The sequence below is a fragment of the Macrosteles quadrilineatus genome, unplaced genomic scaffold (genome assembly GCF_028750875.1).
Source record: "Macrosteles quadrilineatus isolate MER2022 unplaced genomic scaffold, UCM_ALF_1.0 Scaffold_10__1_contigs__length_6754688, whole genome shotgun sequence".
Taxonomy (NCBI): Eukaryota; Metazoa; Arthropoda; class Insecta; order Hemiptera; family Cicadellidae; genus Macrosteles; species Macrosteles quadrilineatus.
In genome coordinates, this window is record NW_026542603.1 from 182172 (window position 1) to 193042 (window position 10871).

Genomic DNA, 10871 nt, shown 5'->3' on the forward strand with positions numbered 1-10871 from the left:
CCTAAAGAGCATGATGTTCCACCCACCTCCGACAACTGTCAACACCACCCTCAGCACAACACCCTTCACCTCAATACCACCCTGCGGTCCATCCAGCTCCTGTTGGCAAACTGTACAGGAACCAGGAACGAACAAACCCAAACAGAGAAAGCAAGATTCAAATAGACCAAATGACTTTCCTATTGCTCTGTCTAATCGTTTCAAACCTTTAACCCCTCATGAATCTGAGACAATAATAACAAAATATAATGAAGAACACTGTACAGCAAATATTTCAAAAAAACATCAAAGTAAACAACAAGGAAGTAAAAAGCAAGGGTCTGTTGGAAAACTCACCAAACCAAATCCTGTGAGGGGGCAAAGTAGACCTCATCAAGAAACAAGCAAACTAACCGATAATAGCACCAAAAATAAAGTCTATGTGTTTGCCGATAGCCATGGCAAAGATCTGAGCAGTCTGATACAATCCCTATTACCAAGGAATACAGACACTTTCGTGTATTGTAGTCCTGGGGCTACAGCCAACCACGTTATAAATGAGGCTAAGAAAACAATAAACGGTTTCTCCAAAGATGACACAGTAGTGGTAATAGCAGGAGCCAATGACATCAGTAAAACTAGTCACACTGGACAAGACCCTGAAGATTGTATACCTGAATTATACAAGAATCTCAAGTCAGCAAATGAACACACCAATGTTGTCTTTGTGTCCCAAGTACATCGCCATGACCTTGCATGGGATAATATAATCAACAAAAAAATATACAGATTAAATTATAAATTGAAACAGCAAAATATCAATATGATTAATATAAGCGATTTCAAAAGGGGGTTTTTTACTTTGCACGGCCAACACCTGAACAAACTAGGTAAACAAGTTTTAAGTCGCAGAATTGCAGATTATGTCTTGAACCTTGAATTTAACAAGCGAAGAACCATTGTCTCTGCACATAAAACAGTGCAGATCATAGAGGTGGCAGACATGAGTGAGGTCATAGAGCAGTACCGCAATGATGCGCAGGTGGCTTTTGCACACTGCATCTCAGCCGACCTGGACAGTAGTAAGCAAATGTCCCAAGGAGTAGCAACAAGATTTAGAGATAAATTTGGGAAGCCAAAAAGCACAGATTATTGCAGTGATCATTTAACCTATCAGAAAACAACATCTGGAGCAAGTGTATATGGCCTGGTGACTAAACCTCTATACTACCTAAATGCTAACAATTTCTCAGACTATAAGGATACATACGATATGGCTTTCACTAATCTGATGAAAGATTTTAAAGCTCGTAATCTGGGAATGCTAGTCTGTCCCGCCATGGGTTGCCTTAGGGACCGAGTGCATCCAATCCAATTCGTAGAAAATATATTAAAGTTTAAATCATACACTGGAGCAGATGTTCTTGTTGTGACCTATGATGATACCTCCAAGAAAAACCTCCGTAATGGACTTTCACACACTACATTTATTAATTACATTAACAGGATTTTGGTAAATAAGCTTTATAGTGAATACTACTCAAAAAGTAGTTTCCATGAACACAAAGACCCATTGCTAAATGTTCAACTGGCAGATGCGACAAGTAGCCTAACAACAGCTACACCCCTGACTAGAGAGGACAGCATGACTCCGACATCCCTTGGTTCCAGTGACTCTGGTGTAGCCTCACAGCTCTCCATGGAAGCCAGTATAGGAGCTCCTCATCAACCTGACTCCACAATAACAACCAACCTGATGTCTATGGAGGAATATCCACCGCTGTCGACCCGATCAACCCCTGTGTCTAGTGATGAAGTGCTGAATGTGTCTAGAGGTGATAACACGGAAGATGAAGAAATTAGTGGAAAGAGTGATAGTTGTAAGGAAAACGATAATGTCATACCTCCTGCTTCTTTAAACGGTTTTGGAGAAATGGAAAAAACTCCAACTTAGGTCAATTCCCATCAACTTCAAAAAATAAAAGTAAAAATATTTCAAATATAAGAATATTTCATCAGAATATTGAAAATTTAATTTCACGGATTGACTCGCTGGAAATAGTTTTAGATGAAATAAAACCCCATATCGTAGTATTAACTGAACATAATTTAAAAAATGATGAAATGGCCAGACTTAATATAAAAAATTTTAGTGTCAATTCTTATTATTGTAGAGAGACCACCACAAAAGGAGGTGTCGTTATTTTGTCTAGTAAATCTATTAAGTGGAAGCAGGTGGTAGAAATCAAAATTCATAATCTAGGAGTAGATAAAAAATTTGAGTTTTGTGCTGTGAAATTCATAGTTAATAAAAATATGTTTGTACTAGTAGGCATATATCGCTCCCCGAGCACAAATCCTTTTGAATTTATAGAGCTTTTAAACGAGTTAATAATGAATCTACTTCCTGTTTGTAGTAATCTCATAATTGCTGGGGATCTAAATATAAATATTATTAATAACGAAAAAGATTGTAAAGCACTATGCAATATGTTGAGTAGTCATGGTATGTCTCACTTAGTTACATTTCCCACTAGAATAAGTGAAAAAAGTCAAACATGTATTGATAATTTCCTTACATCTATTTCAAAAGCACAAACTAAAGTAGAAGGTGTAATCACTTATCTCTCTGACCACGATGGTCAAATTTTAGATTTTTTATTTGATATACCTCATTGGGAAGGTGGAAATAAAACAAAATATAAGAGATGCTTTTCAAAAGATAATGTAAACCTATTTCTTGAATCACTTAAAAGTGAAAACTGGAATGAAGTTTATTTTTCATGTGTGGAGGACAAATATGATAAGTTTCTCAATATTTTTATGTATCATTTTAACTTAGCTTTTCCTAAAAAAGTTAAAAGGATAAATTATAAACAAAAATCCTGGGTCACAGAAGAAATAAAACAGCAAAGAAACAATATTATTGACTTAGAAAAAGAAGCTAGAGTAACAAAAAATAAAGAATTGAAGAAATGTGTTAAAGAGAAAAATAAGTTATATAGGAAAATGTTAAAAGATTCAAAAACCAATTTTTATAATAAGCAGATAAATGAATCAGAAAATGTCATTAAAACAACTTGGAAAATAGTAAATACTGAGGTTGGAGTTCTGCCCAAAAACAAACAAAATCTAGAATTGACTGTAGATAATAAGAATGTATCTGATGTTTTAGTTATAAGTAATTTGTTAAACAATTATTTTATAAACTGTATAAAAGATCTTCAAACAAAACCAGATATAGAACCTAGTGTACAGAAAAATAGTCTTTCAAGTAGTTTCTCTCCTCATAATCAGACTTTTCGCTGTGAGCCCACAGATGAAAACGAAATTATTAAAATATTAGATTCTTTAAAAAATAAGCAATCATATGGGTTTGATGAAATTCCTGTAACTATAATAAAATCTGCAAAAATACACCTATGTAAAATCTTAGTTCATCTGGTTAACTCTTCTTTAATATCTGGCATTTTTCCAAAAAAATTAAAAATATCCAAAGTTGTACCTATACATAAAAAAGATTCTACAAAAGACATGTCCAATTATCGTCCAATTTCGATTCTGCCATCCTTTTCAAAAATTTATGAAAAAGTTGTGTACAGAAGATTATCCCAATTCTTAGAAAATTCAAACATTCTAGATATGTCCCAGCACGGTTTTCGGCCCGGAAAATCGGTTTTCACTGCAGCCGTTTCTTTTATTGAATCCATCATAGAGTCCATAGATAAAGGGGAGAACGTAGTGGGCATATTTATGGATTTAACAAAAGCTTTTGAAAGCGTAAATCATCATCTATTACTTGATAAATTATTGAACTTTGGTGTCAAGGGAGTTGCATACAATTGGTTTAAGTCATACCTTTCCGACCGATATCAGTATGTTGAAATTAACCAAACCATTTCAAATAGGATCACGGGCGCAGCATCGGACTTATGTTTGGTCTCATGTGGCGTCCCACAGGGATCGATTCTGGGTCCTTTGCTGTTCTTATGTTACATAACCGGACTTCCTGAAGTGCTACAGACTGTTCCCCATAGTAATTTATGTTTATATGCAGACGACGCAAATTTAAAAATCTCAGCAAAGAACCAAAATGAAATTGAATATTTAAGTTTTATAGAACTAGCTAATATAAAGCAATACTTCAATAATAATAGTCTTTTGTTAAATCCAAATAAAACTAAATTTATTACATTTTCCACAAAGCAAAATCGTAAAAAAATATCTCCAAATATAATGATTGAAGATGAAATTATTGAACAAGTGAATGAGGCTAAATTTTTAGGTCTATATATTGATGAAAACCTATGCTGGGACAAACATGTCGAACATATATCAAGAAAAATTAACTCCGGTTTATTCGCCTTAAGGCGTATGGCCAGCCTATGCTCATTGCCTGTACTAAAACAAATATATTTTGCTCTGATTCACTCTAATATTTCTTATGGAATTGGCTTGTATGGTGCAACAACAATAAATAATCTGAATACAATTCTAAACCTACAGAAAAAAGCAATTAGATGTATGCTCAAACTTGAAGATGATGACTCCGCAAGAGAACACTTCAAAAATCTTAAAATTTTAACTGTGTATGGTCTGTATATTTTTGAATGTATCTTATTTTTTATAACAAAAACTTATGTACAACCAATAGTTCATCAATATAATACAAGAAGACAGACCGAAAAACATTTTGAAAAACATAGATTGGAATTTTTTAAAAAAAAGACGACATACATTGGCAATAAATTCTTTAAAGCACTTCCGAATGAACTAAGATCAGAAAAAAACAATAACAAACTAAAATGTAAATTGAAAATATATTTGATCAACAAACCCATGTACTCAATAGAGGAATTTTATGAATACAACAAAATTATGAAGCAGTAGTGATAGTTTTTTTTTTTTTTTAATTTATAATTGTATTGTTTTTTTAGTTTTATATTTGACGCCATTTCTTGTAATGACATGTACAAGGACAAATAAAGTGATTTGATTGATTGATTGATTGATTGATTACTCGATACATTGTAGCATAGACTAACCAACACAAGTAGACTTCTCATCCCATTGTAAATTTTGAAGCACGTTTTTCGTGTCTAGTTCATGTACGTGACACAAAGGCGCTAGTGTCGACAAAACTTTGTTTCTATTATTTTAGGGTTAATTTCTTGATTTGTTCTTTACTGTTTGGTTATATAACTAAGGGACAAGTTATTGTTTATGATTAGACCGTATTATTTGGTTAAACGAGGTTTTAAATGGCTGTAATAACGGGAAACAAATTGTAAACAAAACACGACCTCTACAGAAAACCGTACAGAACTAACAATAAAATTGGCTTCAGCTGTTCCATAAGGATGGGAAATCTACTAAGGGAGTATGTTTTATCTATGATTGTAGTCAAGGGCAGCAGTGCGAAGTCTGGGATCTGTTTATGACGATTAGATTAAGGTATCTGCAATCCTAAAATGCCATAGGAAGGGAAGGAAACAGGTCCGCGACATAGGAAGTGGTGAAGGAAGTAATAAAGGCAATCATAAAATGCTATGGGAATAGAGGGAAACAGGTCCGTGACATAGGAAGTGATGAAGGAAGGAGTAAAGGCGAGCAGTTTGGAGTGTGGGGACTGTTTATGACGATAAGATTAGGGTATCTGCAATCCTAAAATGCTATGGGAAGGAAGGAATACAGGTCAGCGACGTAGGAAGTGGTGAAGGAAGTAGTCAAGGCGAGTAGTCCGGAGTGTGAGAACTGTTTATGACGATTACATTAAGGTATCTGCAATCTTAAAATGATATGGGAAGGAAGGAAAACAGGTCCGCGACATAGGAAGTGGTGAAGGAAGTAGTCAAGGCGAGCTGTTGGAGTGTGGAAACTGTTTATGACGATTATATAAGGGTATGGGCAATCCTAAAATGCTATGGGAAGGGAGGGAAACAGGTCCGCGACGTAGGAAGTGGTGAAGGAAGTAGTCAAGGCGAGCTGTCCGGAGTGAGGGAACTGTTTATGGCGATTAGATAAGAGTATGGCCAATCCTAAAATGCTATGGGAAGGGAGGGAAACAGGTCCGTGACGTAGGAAGTGGTGATGGAAGTAGTCAAGGCGAGCTGTCTGGAGCGTGGGAACTGTTTATGATGATTAGATTAAGGTATTTGCAATCCTAAAATGCTATGGAAAGGGAGGAAAACAGGTCCGCGACGTAGGAAGTGGTGAAGGAAGTAGTCTAGGCGAGTTGTCCGGAGTGTTGGAACTGTTTATGACGATTATATTAAGGTATCAGCAAACCTAAAATGCTATGGGAAGGGAGGAAAACAGGTCCGCGACGTAGGAAGTGATGAAGGAAGTAGTCAAGGTGAGCTGTCCGGAGTGTGGGAACTGTTTATGACGATTAGATTAAGGTATTTGCAATCCTAAAATGCTATAGGAAGGGAGGGAAACAGGTCCGCGACGTAGGAAGTGGTGAAGGAAGTAGTCAAGGCGAGTAGTCCGGAGTGTGGGAACTGTTTATGACGATTAGATTAAGGTATCTGCAATCTTTAGATGCAATGGGAATGGAAACAGGTAAATGACGTAGGAAATGGTGTAGGGCGTAGTAAAGGCGAGCCGTGTGGAGTTTTGGAATGGATTTATGTATCTCCAATACTAAGGTGCATTCAGAGTGAACTAATGATTTTTCCCGAGCAAAGCTCGGTCCCCAGGTACTAAATCACTTAAACAACAACTACAATGATAAAGAAACAAAAAAAGCAAGTACGGTAACAGTATAATAATCTCAACAGCAGCTAAGCGTAGAAACTCTTCAGCCCATTTCTAAAAACTTCATCAGACATGGAGAAGAAGTCCAGGTGGTCAGGAAGACAGTTTCCAAGGTGATGGAGACGTGGCATAGTGCTGTGGTACGCATATTGTGTAGAGCAATATTTCCTCTCAAACAGTTGTTTAGATCTTGTCGATTTCAACGCTCGTAGGTCGATTCTTCCCAACAATTCAGGTGAGTCCACTGAAGCTGAGATTATCTTCTTCAGAAACATTAGATCGGAGACTTTACGCCTGATTGACAAGTGTTGAAGACGAAGGAGGTGGCTTAGCTCGTCCAAGGGTACATCTTCATAACGAAAGCCCAGCTGCAGTCCAACAATTCGAATGAATCGTATTTGAATTCCCTCAAGAAGTTCTATGTGGCCCAGCTGATACGGTGACCACACTGGAGAACAGTACTCAAGGATAGGGCGGATAAGTTGAACATTAAGAGTCCTTAGTGCTTCTGGTGAGAAACCGTCCTTAGACACTCTAAAGGCCCGTTCACACGGGGCGAGTTTACAAGCTACACGCCAGCGTGTAAGAAGCCGGCGAGTTGGCGAGTGCGCTTGTATTCGTTCACACGGAGCTTGTCCACTCGCCAACTCGCAGACGTGTAGAAAGACGCCGGCGAGTCGGCGAGTGCGCTTGTAGTCGTTCACACGACGCTTTTTCCACTCGCTCAGTAGCTGGCTTGAACCAAATCCTCCAACATCTTTGAGTAACAAGCGCACAAGCACAAGCAACTGTGTTCACACTGGGCTACTTTACACGCCTACTCGCTCAAAAGCTGGCGAGTTGGCGTGTAAAGTAGCGGCAGCGTCAACTTTTTCCAGAACTTTTTTACAAGCAGCTTTTGAGCGAGTACGTCGTTCACACTGAGCTATTTTACTAGCTGCGTGTAAAAAAGCCGGCGTGTAGCTTGTAAACTCGCCCCGTGTGAACGGGGCTTAATAATAAAACCAAGAACAGAGTTTGCTCTTCTACTAATGGCATCAAGGTGAGCATCGGGACTTAGTGACAATGTTAAAGTCACACCAAGGTCTTTAACAACAACAGATGATCTGGAAAGGGATTTTCCTCCAAGAGTATAACCATGCATCTTGGTATTTTCCCGTCGTGAGAAGGAGGGCACTGTGCATTTGGAGATGTTGAGCTCCATTTCATTCTTGAGGCACCACAATAATATTTGGTCAAGGTCGGCTTGAAGCATAATCACAATCATGCTCCAACAAAATTTCCTTGTATATTTTTGTGTATATTTTTTGTTTTGTTAATTCTGGCTAAGTACCTAACTTAAATGATTGATTTAACAGTGGAAAAAATCTATAATAAAGACTAACTCACCCAATCCTTCAATGGAGCGTTCCCATGACATGATGGGTTGATGTTTGGCTCTCGCTGGACATTTAGACCAATCGCATGGGATGACCCACAGGAATACTGTGATGACTGTAATACACAGTAAGACGGAAAAGACAAACGCAGCTCTTCGCAATGGGGACATAGGTTTCTTGTAGTAGACAGGTGGTTTGTTTCGGGATGTTGCACTAGCGTTGACGTGACCATCGTCAGATCTCAACGGCTGATAGTCTCCCATTTTAAGAAAAGGCGAATCTGAAAAAGATTTACAAATCTACCAACTGTTTTTTATGATATATGTTCAACTCTTTATGACAAAATTAAAAGTTCATGTTTAGACTTAGTCAAGTTTGAACAAGTAAGGGATTATAAGCCCAAACTTATAGTGCTTAAGGGTAAGTAATGAACCTGGGTACACCTCCATATCTGTTGGCACAAACAACCGAATGAGTAAGATCGATTATTCAATATATCGTTTGGTTAGTTAGGTAAGGTTAACCTAACCTAACTAACCAAACAATATATCGAATTAAACAATCGAATAATCAATATTAGGTACTCATTCGGTTGTTTGTGCCAACAGATATGGCAGTATACCCATGAACCTTTACCATCTGATAGTTAAGTCATGTTTTATTTTACAAGTTAAATGAGGGGAAAAGGACAAACTTCTGAGTTGGCTGTTATTGTTTGCATGGTGAGTAGTCAGTACTGTAGGGGCTTTTAGTTATATCTACCAGGTAGCATACAGGGGTCTATTATGGAGTTAGTCTACACATCATTTTTGGTGAAGTTATGAAGTCCCAACTGATAAAATATTACTTGGTAAAACAACTAAAATAGGGTGGAAGATGCACTACTTACAAGCTTTACAAATCTGCGAATGTTTACAAAATAATACAGTAGCTTATTATTATTTAGTTCTACTAGGCCTACGCCATGATAACTTTATTTAACTGCCCAATTTGTTGCATTAAATTTTTTTCTGAAATCGAAATATTGGCATAAATTAAGTCATTCAACATAATAATTGGATAAGTAAAACAAATTTAAAGATAAACATATACATTTCATGAATTCCAAATCTTACTGACACTGACAGACGACATTCAGACTTCAGTTCAGTCCAGTCAGAGCAGAGATTGTGTTGGTGTTGTCTGTTCTGTTCTCTGTTGTGACTGTGACATTCTAAACAGCTGTTAAACAGTGAAAATCAATAGTCATAGAGTAACAATTACAAATCAGTTATGCGATTGACTATAGAACTATGAAAACTATAAAGAAGCTATCATGGTGGATGGTCTAAGCTAAGGAAGTATGTTTTATCTATGGTCTAAGTGAATATGTTAGTGAATACCAAGCAAGCAACTTAACACTATGACTAGAATATTCTACTAAGTCGGGGTTCAAGGAGAAGATCATGCTTTGAGTTTTCTCTATGCATTCATAAACAAAATATTTGACTTATACCACTCATTGGCTTATACCACTTAAGATCAATCATATAGATTTGGCCATAAACCTTAGTAATTTACGGGACTGCCTCAATCATACTCATACTGAATATTCTACACGCTGTATATTAACATTATAATAGCTCAAAGTTGATGCGATGGGCTTAGGAAAAAGATTGTGCACTCTTTCCTGACGCGAGTTCCTATCAACCATAGATTTGGCCTTAAAGCTTCGTAATTTACGGGACTGCCTCGATCATATTTATACTGATTATTCTGCACATTGTATATTACCATTAGAATAGTTCAAAGTTGATGTGATGGGCTTAGGAAAAAGATCATGTTAGGAGTGTTTTAATTGAACGCGTTTTGTTAAGCCATGGCCATAGCTACGTATGATGTACAATACTGCCTTAAATATGGCTAGTTAATAGATTAATTAATTATTTTAAATGTGTATACACGTTTCATCAAGGTATTATTGACATTATATACATGTAAAAACATTATTTCGTGCCGTATCGTCATTGAATTGGTTTTCCGACTTCCCCGCAAAGCTGAATTTTTATTTCAGGATTAATTTTGCCAACAGTGTCATTTGGAGGCTTCTGATTGGCTAAGGGAACACCTTACCGGAACGATACAATTTATCGCCATCGGCCTCGGTGGCATAGTGGATACTGGATAGAGTGCTGGCATAGATAAAACATACTCCCTTAGTAGATTTCTCATCCTTATGGAACAGCTGAAGACAATTTTATTGTTAGTTCTGTACGGTTTATGTAAGAGGTCGTGTTTTGTTTACAATTTGTTTCCCGTTATTACAGCCATTTAAAACCTCGTTTAACCAAATAACACGATCTAATCATAAACAATAACTTGTCCCCTAGTTATATAACCAAACAGTAAAGCACAAATCAAGAAATTAACCCTAAAATAATAGAAACAAAGTTTCTTCGACACTAGCGCCGTTGTGTCACGTACATGAACTAGACACGAAAAACGTGCTTCAAAATTTGCAATGGGATGAGAAGTCTACTTGTGTTGGTTAGTCTATGGTGCTGGGCTGATAAACGGAAAGGTCGGGTTCGAATCCCTCCAATAAGTCTAAATTTTTGACTAGGATTTTTTCGTTAACAGCAAGTTTGGTTGGTTTGGCTAGGTTATGACATTTTAATTTTATAATTAAAAAATTAATTATAAAATTGAATTTGAGCCATTTTTAGTTTTATTTTAATAGCAGAACTATTTTTTTCGATTAGGCCTTTCGATTTT

At 36.8% G+C, this 10871-nt stretch overlaps 1 protein-coding gene across 1 annotated transcript in view; it reads right to left on the bottom strand.

Annotated features, from left to right (window-relative positions):
- LOC129004646 (uncharacterized) overlaps positions 1-9162 on the bottom strand; it is a 34924-nt gene extending 25762 nt beyond the window's left edge. Inside the window, exons 1-2 of the mRNA XM_054433198.1 lie at positions 9007-9162; positions 8128-8397 (exon numbers count right to left, since the gene is read on the bottom strand). Of these exons, the coding sequence (XP_054289173.1) occupies positions 8128-8380 (253 nt within the window). The 5' untranslated portion in view covers positions 8381-8397; positions 9007-9162. The remainder of the gene's footprint in view (positions 1-8127; positions 8398-9006) is intronic.
- Between the last annotated feature and the right edge of the window lie 1709 nt (positions 9163-10871).